The 18,160-nt window shown below is 37.7% G+C and overlaps 1 protein-coding gene across 1 annotated transcript; it reads right to left on the bottom strand.

Annotated features, from left to right (window-relative positions):
- Nucleotides 1–2,614: 2,614 nt before the first annotated feature.
- LOC139723172 (2-oxoisovalerate dehydrogenase subunit alpha, mitochondrial-like) lies at nucleotides 2,615–18,160 on the bottom strand. The gene is made up of 9 exons (XM_071634432.1): nucleotides 18,140–18,160; nucleotides 17,307–17,567; nucleotides 16,371–16,479; nucleotides 15,259–15,420; nucleotides 12,016–12,160; nucleotides 11,029–11,090; nucleotides 4,871–5,012; nucleotides 3,940–4,111; nucleotides 2,615–2,895 (listed from the first exon to the last, which is right to left on the bottom strand). The coding sequence occupies exons 1-9, from the start codon at nucleotides 18,158–18,160 to the stop codon at nucleotides 2,719–2,721; spliced, it is 1,251 nt and encodes a 416-aa protein (XP_071490533.1). The 3' UTR covers nucleotides 2,615–2,718.

The following is an 18,160-nucleotide window of genomic DNA, read 5'->3' as shown; positions in this document are numbered from 1 at the left end:
ATATGCACATTCTTGCTGTAAGATACCATGGCAAATAACTGCTCTCCTGGACCATGTCATTTCAAACCTGCATTCAAGATTACATCATATTTTGTATTCATTTGGCAAGCATTCATTGCTTTCTGTACTTTGTGTCATGGATTTTTTTTTTTTACTTTTTCATTTCAAAAAGCAGATTCACAGAGCACAATGAACATCAAGTTAAAAAATTCTATAGCTTTCTTCCACAAGCTTTAGTGCAGCAAGTTGAATACGTAGAGTTGAAGTCATGAGCATTCTTCAGGATGGGTTTAGACAGCATATCACACATTCATGACATGTAAACTATTATATTGAAGGATCACTGAATATAAATTATGCACCTCGACATAGCATTTAAAGAGTGAACAAATGAATGAACTCGATAGTGGTTGTCTTAGGATCATATGTGTAACAATAGGAGAACACTGTATATCTGTATCACTTCAAGGATGCACGAATGAATGATATTCACATGGGTACCTACTACCATGACACATTCATGTTTTCGTTGGGGCAGCTTACTTATCTCTCATAAAAATAAATCTGTATCTGCCAAATCTACACACAAAATAAAAAGTTGAATTCCATTTGTTTCCTCTTGCGGTAAATGATTGGCTATCACAATTTTCCCACTATTTTGTGTGGTAAAATGATCTAAAATGTACATTACGTCATTAATAATTGTATCCCCAAACAGAGTTTGGAGGATACTATGGATTTGGCCTAATTGCGCTGCAGCCGTGTCTGCCACAGAAATATACCGCAATGCATTGACATTCTAACAAGTACTTCATACTAGTGTCATTTCACATGACACTACCCAGGTATGTCACAAAGGAAACAACATTCTAGGTCAAGATAAGATACTTGAATACTGGAATACTATCTATAATAATTACACCAAGTCATGACTTTAATCATCACCTTTGTTGTTGTAACATGAACCATTCTGGTGTTGAATCAGGTCAATGAATTCTATATGAAAAATTCATCAGTTAAGAAAGATAAGGGCGTGAAGGTGCCACAAGCACTGGCTTTAGTGGCAACTTAACACCCTTGCTCTCAACTGAAAAATTTATGAATGTCACATCACACAGACATGATGCACAAAAATCCTCAGGGCCTATAAAACCAAAAACAATTCAGTTTAACAAATATATACTTCATAACAACCAAACTTTGTTTCATTGCTGATAATGGTACACTACCCCTCACCTTTTTTACCCATTACCTTGCACTCATCAAAATCTACATGATTTTGTAAAAAATAAATGAACCTATGTCAAACAATATATCTCTCTCGCTTAGACAAGACAACTCTTCTCCACTTTTCTTCATTTTCAAAAGACATTTGGGTTTACAGCAAAATAAATTCACACTAAAGAGATATTTATCGAGTATAATCCACATGGATAACCCTCAGACCATGAGAAATATAAGAGTAGCACACACATACAAAATAACCCCACTTAAGAGACACAAAGTAATGACGCCATTCAGTAGAACCAAACAAAAAAAACTGGACTGTATCATCACACGCACTTCTAATCTGTAAAAGACTAGTTGCACAATGGAACCTCGTTATGAAGAGGTCAGACATAACAAAGATTAAAGCAGATTAAAGCTCTTTATATTTGCGTTTGCACCCTGATAGAGTGAGAAATATGATAGAGCAAGGTAACTCTCCTCCTTTTTTATGTCCTCATAACAAAGTTCCCTTGTAGTACCATGCACACTGTAGAGGAGTCTATATGAGAGTTGTTCGCTCATTTTCACGCACATATCTGTGTGCACACTGATGATCAAAAGACATAACTTTTGCTCATGGTGTGGTGACACCTCGCAATTCACACAATACACTACATAATGATCCCTATTCGCATAAATAATTTCACCTCTCAAGGACTTGGCCAGGTAGTGCAATAACTGATGGTGTGAAATGGGACAGTCACATTAAACCTATTTTGCTTTAAACAATGCAAAAATATCACATGAAATCTCATCCAAAGTATTCCCCGAAACTTATGTCGACAATATCTGAGAGATGGTTAGGTATGTTCTCTTTTCTATAGCATGGAGTGGATGATGTCACCACTTAGCATTGAATGAATTGACCCATCACGTCCCAGGAAAATTCTGCTGTAGAAATCATCAAAATTTGTCTCCATTAACTTTGAACTTTATTGTTTATCCTATATTGGGGAAAGATTACATGCACTCAACGGGATTGGTTAAACCTATGACATATGCACTAACTCAGAAAAAAAAAAATTGTGGAAATTTCAGACAGATACATTCTCTTTAATCTCCTTATATGTGTTGTATGTTGCCAATTTAACGATCAATTATAAATTTTGTGATTGACAGACTTCTAATAATTCTGCAACATGAGGGTTCAAATGAAGAAGTTTTTAATCTGAGCCCTGTTGCATAAAAGTTGAGATTAAACATATGTCAGAAAATTAAACATAGGTCTATGAATACTCAATTCTGATTGGCTGATACCCAACCCATGCTTGATTGCATCTTTTTATGCAAAACAGTCCAGGCTTTTGAAATTCTTACCATGAATGGCACATTGTAATCAAGAGATACAGCATTAACCATGTGTTTTCTGGGACTCGACAGATTAAACAGATGTCTCATACATTGCTGCGGTGGTAGAAAAGACTGACCACCTCTTACACATAGAGGGAGCTACTGCATGTCTTCATACATGTCCAGTGGGTAGTGTTCTTTATACTGCTCCACATGTTTCTTCATTTCCTCCAGCTGATTCTGGAGATGGGGAGGCATCTCCTCGTAGACGTCTGTCAGCATCAGGCTCGGGGATGGCTTCTTTCGCTTCTCAGCTGCCTGGAACTCATACATCACCTGCACGGAGCAAATTACAACTTTCACACTTTTGTTGCAAATGCTTACATTTTTTACACTGCATTCACATGAGGAAATCTACAACACATCTGTGAGGGAATCTACAACACATCTGTATGAAAACTATGCAGCATGGAGTGTACGGGATTATGAAATCTGGCGAAGCTAAAGCACATGCATATCATGTCTTTATTGACCTGGGCCCCGTTTTATCAAACGATATAATCATTTTTAAATTTCCATAATACACGGGCTGCCATAGACTTCTGATCGAAATCAACTTTACAATCAATTTTAAGTCTTCATAAAACAGGGCCCTGATCAAATGAAGAGGTGATATCATCACTCCAAATAATTCAACGTTACTTAAAGTACTCAGAAAAAAAAGCCAGTCCATAAACAGACAAGAAGTGCTGTTATATCATTTTTCCAAGAGAGACTTTTGGTTGCACAATATTAGACAGCATGTGGATTTGTACGACAGACTCAGATCCTTATTTCCCTCACACAAAATAAGTGAATATCAAGTTTCCAGTAAGACATAATCTGCCGAACCATAAAAGGCAATATTCTGTTCATACTCGGTATTCAAATTAACCCATTTGCTGTTTGTCTAGTATAAGTAATTAACACTAAAAATGTCAATTGTGGGTTTTTTTTAGACACTCATTGGTTGCAAGACACTCATTTCTAGCTCAAGAAGACGCAGACCATTGTGTCACAATTATTGTAGGTGCATAAACCGAGTCACTATAAAATAATGCCCTCCCTTGACATTTGAATAATACCTATTATCAATACCTTCAATGCACAAGCATACCATAAAGGCAATTTAAAAAAAAAAAAATGGAATTTGCCCTATTCATAATAACAAGTGAACAACACTATCTATATCATAACGGCTAATTCTGTACTGCAAAAAAAGTAAAATTTAATCAAAAACTCTCTACGCAATGCAAGGCCCCAACCTAGCATTTCTACAGTTGGTAGTGCCAAGGTTAGAGGTAAGTAATATCTCAGGCTCAGAAAGGTCACTGAACTTACATTTTTCTTAGTCTCGCTCATCCAGGCTTTTTCAGTGTCCTTATCCCACCAGCCCTGCTTGACCATGTACTTCCTTAGTCGTCCGATTGGGTGGTCCTCGCTGTCCCAGTATCTCACCTCATCCACAGATCGGTAGGCGGAGGAGTCGTCACTGGTGCTGTGATGCCCTATCCTGTACAGCGGATGGTGGATAAATGGGTGAACGACCACTTAATGAATAGATTAATAGCAGAAAGTGCACAATACAGTAGAACCTTGTTAGAAAGATCGGATATAACAAAACCCTCTTATAGCACGGTGATTTTGCAGGCCCCAACTCATTATATTTCCTTCTTTTCATACCCTGCTATAGTAAGAAACCTGACATGATAAGGTAATTCTCATGGTTTTGGGGTCCTCATTATAACAAGGTTCCCCTGTGGTACAAAATGATATGCATCAAAACTTCAGAAATATGACTATGTTCATTTTTTTTTAAGATCCTTTCTCTCAATCATATTGAGTACTGTAAAAGTGGTTATTTTCACTTGAGTAATTTTTTATGTGCTCAGCCGGGTAAGATACGTTTTGCTCTTTTTTTTAATTCCGCGGAATCAAGACATCAGCTACAGAAACATAAGACATGCAAAAATATTTGCGTGCATTTACTTTCGCCCTAGTTTCTGGTTGCGCGAACGATTTCAACACCGCGAACAATTTCCACATTTACAGTAACATATTGAAATGTAAAATATCATCATATTTACAATATGCAATATACAAGAATGATATGAATTTGTAATATATAATAAAGAAACCTACACTAATAATTTTCACTATACTTAACCCTGGACACACAAGTAAAAGGACTTCTGTGTAAGGCCTCAGACACACACATACACAAACACACACACCAGACCTGGCGAGTTCTTATTGTGGAAGCCAAATTTACCTGTACGTCATGGCTTCAATGAGGACCGGCCTACTCTCCTCTATGGCAATTTTCCTGGCAGCCTTGGTGGCGTTGTAGACAGCAAACACGTCGTTGCCGTCCACACGGATGGTTGTCATGCCATAGGAAGGACCCCTGGAAGCTATCGTGGTAGGAAGAAAGAGAAGACTGGGTATTAGCGTAATGTATACGCCATTTATTTAGCGAGTCCTAATTTTCATGAATCGGGACTTCTAGGCCATGGGGTGAAGCTGAAAAAGAGGCTTAGAAAATGGGTTTCGTTCCAGCAACACTGGCACTACTTTCTGAATGCGGAAATGTGATGTTTTGTACATCCTAAATATACTGTAAAAAGTTCTCCTCGAAATATCCTGCAGTTTTTGCGAAAATCCATATTTTATAAACTGCGACCAGCAGCCCAATACACATATCGTAATGGGGCTGCGGATTGTAGCATTTAGGATCATGACAGGGAATTATCGCGGACAAATGTCAACCTTAAATCGAACAAAAATTCTTCAATTTGAAGACTTACAAGTAAGGTTGAAGTATTGACAACAGGGTTCGTGCAAGGTTTGGTTCTACATATAGTCATTTTCTGTTCGATTTGATGACTTAATATGACTAGGTCGAGAGGAATCTGGGAGAGCTACGCTGAATTGACGGTCAGCGCAGGCGCACACATCACTGCGCACAAATTTCGTATCCATTGACTGGATATTAGCTGTCTGTGTGTGCATGCGCTGGCCGTCAATTCAGTGTAGCTCTCCCAGTTTCCTCTCGACCGAGTCACATTTAGTCATCAATTTGAACAGAAAGGAACTATTTGCAGAAGCAAACCTTGCACGAACTCTGTTATCAATACTTCAAATTTATTAATAAGTCTTCAAATTGAAGATTTTTTCCCGATTTTAAGTTGATATTTGTCCGCGATAAAATATCCGTCATGATCCTGTATGCTACAGTTCACAGCCCCATGACGCTATGCGCATGGGGCTGCTGGCCGCAGTTACTTAGTATGCGTATGGGGCTGCTAGCCGCAGTTATGCGTATGGGGCTGCTAGCCGCAGTATAGTTCCCATAGTGTTTCTAAGCTGAAATGCATATACACATTTGTAAAGCACTGCTTTTAGCCATATACCCAGAAAAAAAAAAGTGAAGTTTTGGTTTAATAGTTGCATTATATCTCAAGTTTCAGCTTTTCCTGATGCTGGCTATATGCAAAGGAGGACAAGAGCAAAGTGGTTCAAGACCATATGAGAGAGAGCACTGACTGACCGTCAGAGGTCAAGGCAAATGCCGTATATTCTGTTCAAAGACATGTTATTAATCAAATGACTAATCATTCAAGGCAAAAAAAAGAAAAAAAAATCAGTGTGTTTGTTTGTGTGTGTGTCCGCGTGCATGTGGGAGAATCTTATTGTACACACACACACACACACACACACACACCCTCACATGCACACACACATACGCACACACATAGTTATGAAGATTCAATATACCCAAGTGTATTAAAATATTATTCTACATGCCTTGGCCATTTATCACATCAGCATCATAAAAAAGATTATCATAAACATGAACACACACAATGATATAATACATGTACTGATCAGTGCATAAAAACGCTGACATATTATATACACTCACACGCACACATACAAACTCATTTACACACATGAGACATTACTATTAAACAGATCATATTGTTTATCAGTAAACATGTTTTTCTTTTCTTCTTCTTCTTCTTCTTAAGAAGCTTTAATATACTTAGATCACATAGCAATCACGTTGTTCATGAAATATTATACATTACTTTAGCACTAGAAAATTTAATCTTCATAAAATTTCCTGAAGTTTTCATTGCTATCATTAGGTTACAACATGGTGGGACACTACCTCCTTTCATGTAAGATAGCTCAAAATGATAATCAGTCAAATTTTCTCGTTTTAATAAATTTCCTGGAACATTCCATGGTCCAAATATCCTTGAAAGGGTGTCAAAGTTTTGAAAAATGTCAATATATAAAATAAAGGCAAAATTATAGTTTACCCATTCATGAGTGAAAACTGTTGGATTCTGCATTGGAGGCAATGTGTACCTGAAAATCTTGGAGAGAATAAAACAGGTTTGGCATTAAAAATTATGATAACATTGCAATTAACATCCAATATCAGAGGATCTGTGCAAACCTGACTCAACTTATGCACAATTTTCATTTGGCTGGTGTGTATTAGTTTTAGCAAACTGATTTTGTACTCACACCTACATTGTACTGACCTTTCTACATGAACATTCTGTTTCAGTATTAATAATAGTTACATATTTTTTTTCCCCAGAGTGGGAGAAACAAATTTTAATCGTAGTCATTCAGTTTTATGAAAAAAAAACACACTTAGGAAAACATCTTTGTTCTTAGAATAATTCAACCCTAATCAAATCATAATAGTGGGCAGAAATGTTTGCTAAAGGGCGAACAATCACATACTGAGGCAAGGAGTCAAAACATGTTGCATAAACATTGGCATTCAAAATACAGGAAGCAATCTGTATTACAAAGACATTTTATCATGCACAACTTTGGTAAGATGTCAATTCTTGAATATCAATCACATTGACCAAAGCATTGGTGCATATACAGTACATTCTGTTGTTTCTGAACTTTGCACTGAAGTTCTTTGTGTATGTGTGTGAATGTTTCAGTGGTGTATAGGCCTATATATTGCTCCATTTTATCAAGGACAACTTATAGTAACATGACAATGTTTTCATGCTTCAATATCAATCATATTAACCTATTTCCCTTGGCAAGTAATGAGCAGGTTGACTCTGTTGCAAATGATGCATTTCACAGGCAACACAGCAGAACCTGAAGAGCTTCCAGAAGAAAATCTTGATCTTGATGTGAGCGTCTTAGGGGAGGAAACAGATGCTCCTGCTGACGGACCAGGCTCCTCCTTCAGCTTTCGTTTCCTAGCGAGATTCAGGCGTTTGCTATCTATAAACCTCTTGTAGCACGTTTCATGGAATCCTATTTGATACAATGGAGAAATGAACAGCAATGATTAGCCGTTGGATTTTGTTAGGGGGAAAAAAAGGCTAAATGCTAGATGGAGGGGTTGAACATTACACTCAATATATCATTAAATGTACGTTAGACTATTGACTGCCAATATTTGAATCTTGTAATTACCAATACACAGGCCCTAGTACTATGCCAGGTAATCATTAACACCTCATGATCATTGTCATCATCAACTACTTCAACTTGTACTTGCAGTGCAATTACTGATTTTAAATTACATCTACAGCTTTCAGCACCTGATCACATGCAATATAAATTATCATAATTATGAATACAACTGCCTTATCATCATTAATACTAGTAATCCTTCCTTTCACTATCACCACCACCCGCTGCTTTATAGTTTGGCACAACATAATGGTAATCATATGTTTTAGGGAGTTTAATTGTTGCAATTATGTTATTGTCATTGTTGGTCTTTTAGATCTATTTATATCAAATATTAATAAGTTAATATAATGAGATGCTTAATGTGTGTTTTGAGGGAGGATTCGCCAATTTCGGGGTGAGAGAAACAGGATGGATTTTTAATATTAATACTCCATGGCCATGATTATGAAAATATAAATTTACATGCAGTTTAGACCTTTTTCAATCCAGTCCTGTGTGTCAAGACTTTTACAAAACAATATCACCGATCAGCTACATCAACCTAACCTGGGCTGTACATAGAACATTGTAAAATTACATCTAACATTGTTAGGCGACATTAGAATGGCGCTATGCCATGCCAAGGTGAAATTCAAGATAATTTATCTAAGTAACAGACACGCTAACGGCTAAGCTACTGCATTAGCGCCCATTATAACATACACAAGCAACGTTCATAACATAGCTATTAAACGTTGTACAATTGTACTTGTAGTCATCATGGTCATCATTATGAGTGAGACTGCACTGCAGTGTCGACTGCTACGACTCGACTGTACGCATGTAAACTAACCTGTATAATGGCTGTAAATTATCCTACTACGTAGGTTGCAGTCAGTCCCCCTGAGCAGCTGAATCACTTCGTTCTGGTCTGCGATTTCACGGTCTCCCCCACTCAATTTGATCCACTCTTTGGCACACAAAATAGGTTTCGTCTATCTTAGGTTTGTCATAGCCGTGAAATTTTCAAACTTCATCGATGTTATATGCATAATAACGCATAATAAGTTTCGGCTGAGCAGACGACGTAGACGCGTCGACAGGCTCACAGGGGGCGGCCATTTTGACTCGTAAACAGTAATTCTCGATTCGGATTGGATAACATACATCACATGATCGTTCGCGAATGAATATCGTACACGGCAAAGTGTACATATTCAGCTCCTCAGTGACAAAAAAGTTCACTGTTTCCCCCTAAATTACCAAAATACTGCAGGAGGGTTTGTGTCGAACTTTTTCCTGTAGCCTTTTTGGTTATTTGTTTACATGTAGCTGTGGAGAAATTTTAGTGCCGCAGTTGTCGGAACGAAACAAGCGAAAAAACCAGCTCACCCCATGGCCTATTCCCAGCGATTTCGCAAGTGGTTAAATTTGCGAACGTGGAGTATAGGTGGATGTCACATTCATATCAGGATCAGGGTCAATATTTTTGCGAGTCTTTAAATTTGCAAGTAGCACCTGACTCACAAAATTTGCAAAAAACAAAAACCTCACAAAATATTCGGTGTATACAGTATCAGTTATGTGGACCTAGGCCCTGTTTCATAAAACATGTCAGGATCGCAACTCTTGCTGGAATGGCAACTACCCATACCAACAACTTATAAGGAAACTTGATTCTTCTTGTTACTGTGACACTTGCCATTAAATGGGGCCCAGATTGTGCTATATTCATAATTTCTTTGTGAATATGAACTGTGAGCTAGAAAAAGGGAATTTTCTGCTTCATATTGACAAAGTTGGTTAAAGGAAAATTCCATCCTATTATTTTGTTGCTTTGTTGATAAATTGAAAAATTAGAGAAGTAGATTAATGAGAAATTTGGAAAATAAATTAGACATATAAAAATGTTATGAACTGCAAAAGTATAGAGAGTAAGGCAAATTAGCAACTCTGTGTGATGTAGGTGTTGAGTACTGTAAACGTGGAAATTTTCGCGGTACATTAATTTTTGCGGATTTCGCGCTACGTTCGGCTAGCGCGAATTCAAAAATGCACGAATATATCTTCGCAATTTTCTATGCACATTTTGAACGGCCTGAATTGTGTGTGCTTCGTCGATGATACTGCTACGTAGTACATACATGTTTACGCATATAGCAGTATCATCGCATGCACCGCACGCATCGCACGCACCGAGCCCACGGCCGATTGGTGTGCTACATCCCCGCGACTACAGTACTAGTACTACAGTACATGTATCGAGTAAAATACATGTACTACGTAGTTGAGCGCTTGTACTCGCACTCGCGCCGCTCGCTACGTCGCTTATCGTACGCTGGCATCGCTGGATGAAAACAGCGACTGTGTATTAACCCGCTGTGGAGCACGAATTTAAGAACCCGTGAATATGTTTTCGAGCCGCTCAGCGCGAAAAATTAATCGCGCAAAAATATTGACGTTTACAGTAGCTTTCCAGTGGGTTTGTACACAAAAATTCATCAACTGTGAGTTTTCTCTAGAGAAAAAGTTTTTTCAGACTTGTTTGTTCTTGGTACACAATAAGATACTAACTACCCATAATGCTTGAAAATGACAGGCACTTCAAATTGAGAAACAATGTTCTAGCTCTTGGAAACATTTCCTAGCTAAAAAGACACCCAAGAGAGAGTAATATAATGTAAATATGAGGTGTATCATCCAGGGGCGGATCCAGGAATTCTGTAAAGGGGGGGGGGGCGTGACTAATATTTCTGGTGCCACTTCCGGGTTTTATTTCATTGTTTTTCTTTTTATTTCTTTTGTTTTTTACGAAAAATAAAGGGGGGGGGGCGTGCGCCAGTTGCGCCCCCCTCTGGATCCGCCACTGATCATCTGATTCAAGATACCAAAGTATTTAGTCCTGTGTAGTCTTAAGTGCTAAATACGGAATATTTTATTCTAGTGATTACATAAGGATGTAAAATTTCATTAACTTACCAATTCCATCTCCCCTGTACTGCTCTGACGTAGGTGTGGAGATTGCATAACCATTGTTCCGACTGCAGACAAAAAAAAAAACGGATGCAAACACTGATGAGTTTATATGATTGTGGTAAACAGGACAAAAGTGTATCTTATTGATATAACCTATGTACTATTTACCCTTATACGGTCTCTGATGAGCAGCAACAGTATATGACATGTACTTAGAAACATGTATTTATGTTATGCTGCAATACATACTAAGGTACAATCAAAGTGAATTAATTATCATGTAATGAAAAAAAAAAATGTGAGAAGTACTACAGCATGCTACTTTCAATGTAATCCTTCCTTCTTTCTTGAATGTATAATAGAATTTGAAATCCAGAGAGCAAAAGGCCAGAACCAAAGAAACTCTGTTAATAGTACTGATCCCAGAAAGGCTACTATCTCAATGAATTGGACAGAGCTTATAAATCTCAAAGTGACTTTCTATTTGTGGAATAATTTGTTAAAATTCTCTTTAGACCAGACTGTAAGACAATTTAAAAGATTATACAAACAATGTCTTTTTTTTATATATATATAATTAAGTCACAAAATCGTGACAAGCCTGACATAACATTTCTGCTTTTTCTCTTCTTTGTCTTTTAAAATTGAATTCATTGTTTCTTGAGGATTGTTTTGAAGATAATTAATGTTTGTTTCAAACTGATTACTTTGGTACAAAATTATCATAATATAAACACCAACATATAAATTTACATTATAGCAATTGTGTAGGGATCATTTTCAGTAAGCCTATATTTTGAGCTTTTTATGATATTGCCACAATCATTTGATATCACATATTTTCTACCACCAATTTTGTAAACTAAATGATACTCCCAGTCGAAATGCATGAACTGAATTGAATGTACATCATGTACATTGCAACAGCTCATTTGTTGAGATAACAGAAGTACTGATTATGACCTCTATGCCTTGATTTGGATCGCTCACCAGAAAAAAATAACGGGGGCGTCGAGGGTGGCAGCAAAATTAAACGCAGCATGTGCATCGCCCTCACTGGCAGCACCATCACCAAAGTAGCAGATGACACACAGTTCTTTACCAGACCTCTTCAGTGCATATGCTGCACCAGATGCTGCATAGTGAATAACACAGAAGAGAGCATACTATTTATGTCTAATGGTGTCACTGTTTGGTCACTGTTGGTTTACCCAAGTCTGTACACTGTAATCTTTCATTGCAGCATCGTTAAAGGGACTGTACAGTACTGGTTGAGGTAGGGATTCATGTTTTAAACATTCCTAAGTGAGATAATGAAAAGCCTCTTATGAAATATGAAAGAGCATAATTTTAAGAAGGATTCAACGTTTATTTGATGAAAATTGGTTTTCAAATGGCTGAGATATCCAAAATAGTTCTAATAATAAAAGGCGACATGCCACAACTTTATTACGATCTCTTTGTTTCACCTTGTTTTTGGATATCTCAGCCATTTCAAAACCGATTTTCATCGAATAAACTTTTGATACCCCTTAGAACTGCATTCCCCCTTACATCTCATAGAGTGGTTTCTGAATATCTCGCAAAATGTCAAAAGCTAACTCTACACCTCGACCAGAACTGTATACACCCTTTAACCCATTGAGGATGAGTCCCGACTATACTCGGGCAGGTGTTTGTGGGAAATGCGTGTTGTAGCAAAATCAGTCTGTCCTCAATGAGTTAAAGTGTTTATGGATTCATATGACATCCAGTTAAACAGTACCGGTACATTCCATCAAAAGCTCATGAGATTGTTTTTCACTTTTTGCCAAACTTTGCAACCCTGTGGCCTCTTGCACTACACTGTATGTATGATTTAAAGGTCGAAGGGAAACCAATTCAATGGAACTAATGCAACAAGTAAAGAAATACCCATATGTCAATGCCAGTCTGTTACTGTGCATTCATTGACACAAACTTTGAGCGCAGAGGTGGCCTCCATTCTTTCAATAAGATCAGTCATGCATGATTTGTATGGCGCATCCTTCCCTTTAACAAACAAGGTTCAATGCAAATATAGTTCCCCCCACGGCCCCGGATCCCATTTTTCACTTCTGTCTTTCTGCCTCGTTTCTTTTTTCTCATATTCTCTCTCTCCCTCTCCTCTCTTCTCTTCTTCTTCTCTCTCTCTCTTTTTCTCTCTCTCTTCCCTGATGCGAACAATGCTTAAAACCTAACAACAGCAGCCATTTGGGCATGTGACTTAGCAAAAATGCGACTCAAGAATAACACTTTTCTTGTTGCAAGAGCTAATATTTACCATTCAAATGTGTTGTAAATTATCCTATGCACACATTTGAATTATAATTAAAGTCAAATATTGTTTTTTTTACTTGGCATTGGTAGAAAGTATACAGTCAACTCTATCGATACATTGGTTTCAGGCATGAATTTATAGAGGCTACAAAACTACGGATTGAGTCATGGTTTCAGCAGCATGTGTGCCAATGACAGTGTGATGAAGTCATTGTGAATTCATAACAATGTGAAGAGGGTGGAGTGTTTTTTGCCTCAAAATGACAATGTCCAACAAGCTGCGATTATCAAACACAGGGAAAATGAAACACACACACACTCACACACACACACACACACACACACACACACACACACACACACACACACATAAACACACACACACACAAACACAAAGTAACACATGCATTGCAAGTCCACTTGTGAGGAAATTATACTCTGCAGTCTCATCTTTATGTCTGTGGATTCCACAGACTGTGCTCTCCATTTTCAATACATACAAGATTGTATTTAACAAGTTTCTAACTTCAAAGTATTGCCTATTGAATACGTCCCTACAGTACTCACTGCAGTTGAATCACACATTCCTAAACAATGCATTTGCAACTTAGGATGTGAAACTGAACTATGATTATTGTTGAATGGGCGCCCACATAACTTTGCTTGATAGAAAACAAGAATATGCTTACTTCTTCTCATATTTTGATATTTGTACAAGTGCCATGAATGATGCATTGGTTGTTATAAAAAATCAAAGTAATGTCAGCTCTTTTCTACAATACCTTTAATATTGTAAGTCATAACATCAATGTGCCAGAAAACTGGAGTGTTTCAAGCCATAAAACAGTGCCAGGACAATCTAGTCACAGATTAGGACAATGGTCACTTCCTTTTTATGTCAGTAAGATCGAGATATTGCTCTACAGTGGATCAGTATTTCACTTAAACATTCAATCAGTCTATCCATTAGGTATGCAGTTTTACTACAAAAAAAAAAGTAATATTTTTTTTTTTTAATGCAGTTTTGGTCGTTCAAGCAAGTGTCCCCAAATATTTACATATTCTGCATTTTTGTCTCTTTCTCTTCAAGCAAGTGGATAAATTTGAAGAAAAAAAAAATCTTGGTTCTGCCAACTTAGTTTAAAGGGATAGTACAGTACTGGTAGAGATGAGAATTGGGCTTTGAACTTTTTGCGAGATACCAAGAAAACACTTATGATGTAGTACAGAGCATACCATTTTAAGAGGAATTCAAAGTTTATTTGATGAAAATCGGGTTTGGAATGACTGAAACATCCAAAAACAAAGTGAAACAAAGCGATCGTAATGAAGTGTGGGTCCCACACTTAATTAGAATCGCTCTTTTTGGATATCTCAGCCATTACAAAAGCAATTTTCATCAAATAAACGTTGAATTCCTCATAGAATTACATGTTCTTTCATATTTCATAAGAGGTTTCTCATTATCTCACCAAAAATGTTAGAAATCTGAAATTAGGTCTCAATCAAAACTGTACGATCCCTTTAATCGCATTTGTTGTGTACATATAAATTGCAAAGAAAATACATCAACAATGTATAATTTCAGTTAAGACATTCTTCATCCTTAAAGAGTGTGTGAAGAATGGATCAATTGATAGGTGTGCACCAGGCTCATAACTAGAATTGGGATCTGTTACACGTACAAATTATGATTCTCCCACACACGGGACCCCCTTTACATTTACCAATCAGAAGGAAAGGATATTTCAAAGTAGATGAGAGGGTAGGGCACATTAACACACAAAACCTAGCTTGTCTGTTCTTTCTTCACATGAAACTTTTGGGATATGATTTCCATGCAGGCTGACAGTGCTGCCAAACAAGTCAGTTTGCCACAGACATTTCAACATAAAATTGAACTTCACAGTCTTCACACTGATTCTAGATCCTTACCTTGAGGCATCTGGGTAGCAAGCGGTGATGAAATCGTGACAAAGTTGAGTTCATCGGATCCATAGTGAACAGGCATCTGACGACCTTTTCCTAAATCTCCTATGTTGCCATAGCACTGGTCCATTACATTTTGCAGTGTGAATCCTCTCCAAAGAATTACTCCTGCATACATAGAGATTGAGTCATGAGACACAAGCTTTCTGGTAAAGTACTTTGGCTGAGACCACATGGACATTGGAACATGAAGCCATGAATCACTATGAGCCTTCGCTATTAAACGTCCGTCAGTTAAGCACAAACATTGCACTTCTTTTGTCATACAAAGTGTTGCTGAAAGGCACTCATTACACTCTCATACACTGTTCTACAGTGCACTCAAAAAGACCTTCTTATCTTATAATTTTTGGTGCCCTGTTTTTACAGCAATGTTAACACTTGGTCACAGTGAATTTCATGTGACATATGAGACTATAATTCAGATTAGAAGTCTGTTTAATTTTTTTCCCCTCTTGATCGCACTGTCATCCACTTGTAAAGCAAATCAAAAAGAGTCACAGCTATTATGTTGACGACTTTAATATGTGATCACCCAGTTTAAGACCCACTAAATGAAGGCCAAATTGAATTTCCACTTTTTTACACACTGGTAGTTCATAGAGTAAGCTCTAAGCTTTAAAATGATATACCATATCTCTTGTTTAATAATATTGAATTATCTTAACCCATTCAAAACTGATTGATACAAGAGAGAGTTTAGAGGTGCAGTTTCATAGAAAAGGGAGGAAAAAAGTTTTTAAAGATTAGGATCACTCAGGCATGCAATGCAGAAGTATCAATGTAAACATATTCTATTTCCCAGTGAAAGCAGTGTCTGTCCAAACAAAAAGGTCCAAGAAAGCTGCTAATATCTCGATTTCAGTTTTGTTCGAAGCTGCCAAATTTTTACAGTAAGCTAGTGAATAGATTACTCTACTAGGTAAAGACAAACTTACAAAATCTGAGTCAGTCAACCCAAATGACAAATTGTGGTCCATTACAGAGAATTGTAATCTGCGACTTTTTGTGGGTTTTAAGCTGGGCGGCCACATATGCACATCAATTTCTTTTTGTACCTGCTTCTCTGTATTGGCCAAAGACGATATCCTTGTCGTTGAGGGCGGCAGCACTGCCAATGTGGGTTCCTTCCTCGCCGTAGTTGGTCATGTAGAATGATATCCTTCCCTGAATGGGTGGGTAACATAGTTTGTAGTGCTCATTAAAATGCAATGGAACATAACTTGCTTTGCTATATCTGACAATATACTGTAGAACTCTAAAACCCTAGTATGGTTCTCACAGTAAAAAGAGAAAGTAAATAACATATATGCCATAAATCACTACCCATACAATTAGATGGGTACAAAGGATGCTGAGCTCCTGAGTATAAAACTGGAAAAGTACTCGTAGAACGCAGACCTCTGCCAAGCAGCTCATTTCTGCCCATTAGTATACACACATGCTGAAATTCGCCTGAATTCCCAAAAAACATTTTGTTTACGTCATCAGCTTCCAGCTACATAGCACCTTGCCCAGGCAGAGCTCATGCTTTAGAGCAAGTATGCAATCCTCAAATACTCGCAGCTTGAACCTCCAAGTTCATTGACCCTATCTGCAAAAAGATAACAAATCCTACAAACATCCATAGAAATTCCTGGATCACTACCAAAATTTAATCACCCATTCCTTGTGTCATTATCAACTTTTCTTGCAACTCTCATTCATATCCATTCACAACCTTTTGAGTTATTTTGCAAACAGACAAACCAAAGCCAATGATCACTTTAACCTCCTCCTTCCTTGTGGTGGAGGTAATAACACAAGGCATAATTTGGCATTTTCCAAATTTCATCTGTAAGCATGAAATATAATTCCCCCCCCCCCCGAAAAAAAAAAATCTGAACTGTTTCATTTGATAACACAACCTCAATATCCTTAGCATCTTTTGAAACATCTATGAATATCAACATGAATGCAAGGTGTCAAGCAATCTGGTCTTTCCATAGACTTACCTGTCTCTGTGACTCATATAGGATCTTATCCATGGTGTTGAGTGTGGTCATGGTCTTGTACATCTTTACAACAGTATCCTTGTCTAATCCAGGGTCCTCCTCTGGGTCAATGACCTCGCCATCGCGGTTCATGACCCTGTAGACTGGGATCCCATCATACGTGTCTGGCTGGAGGAAGCTTAGCTTCTCAGTGAAAACAGACTTTGATCCAGGGAAACGTGGTTTGTCGTCATCTACGGCGAACTCCTGACATCTTGTAGCCTGCCAACAGAAAAAATGTGATGAATTTTGATTAGTGTGGTCAGGTGTGTATTTACAATCTATGGTATCATTGGTTTGCTGTTGCTCTTGTTTATTATCAGGTTTTTCAGTAATATTTGGACATTTTCAAATCCCCAGTGAAGAATAGAAAAGTTACACATTGCACGTAGTCTCATGCGTGCATTTTGTTCTTTACGTGTAATGCTATAAATAAAGGGGTATCAGTTTAAATGTAAAGTGTCGATGTGTTGGACACCTACCAGTCGTGTTGGGGTCGCTGGTGTGGTTAAGCCGGTTAGGCCATATTAGGCTGATTTAGCCTTGAGGTAACCCCGGGGTGCTCCTTGTACACAGTTGATACTGTGGGAGCACCCTGAGTGAAAAGAGTGCTATCTCTGTACGTTGAAAAAGCAACACAAATGGACTATAAAAGGACTAGAGTACATGTAAGTTAAGTGTTCCGGTTTGCAGCCGCATAAGGGTTTTTCCACTCTGAAACGCAAACTTGCAAATTGCTTTAACCCAGGTTATATCACAGTGGTAGACCACTTACCAATTCACGTTATTGTCACCATTGCAAGACCAATGTCCAT

This window comes from Diadema antillarum, unplaced genomic scaffold, assembly GCF_040938485.1.
Source record: "Diadema antillarum isolate AM-2024a unplaced genomic scaffold, OU_Dant_1.0 scf00000182, whole genome shotgun sequence".
In the NCBI taxonomy this organism is placed as follows: domain Eukaryota; kingdom Metazoa; phylum Echinodermata; class Echinoidea; order Diadematoida; family Diadematidae; genus Diadema; species Diadema antillarum.
The sequence above is the reverse complement of the archived record's forward strand: the minus strand, read 5'-3'. Positions and strand labels throughout refer to the sequence as shown.

Bases quoted from the DNA above. Each gene is read 5' to 3' on its own strand.
- LOC139723172 (XM_071634432.1), bottom strand. From the start codon at position 18,160: ATGGACATTGGTCTTGCAATG. The intron at 11,091-12,015 runs GTGAGCGATCCA...TTTTGTCTGCAG, and splicing joins GCCCCCGTTATTTTTTTCTG to TCGGAACAATGGTTATGCAA. The intron at 5,013-11,028 runs GTAAGTTAATGA...CTACCACGATAG, and splicing joins GTACAGGGGAGATGGAATTG to CTTCCAGGGGTCCTTCCTAT.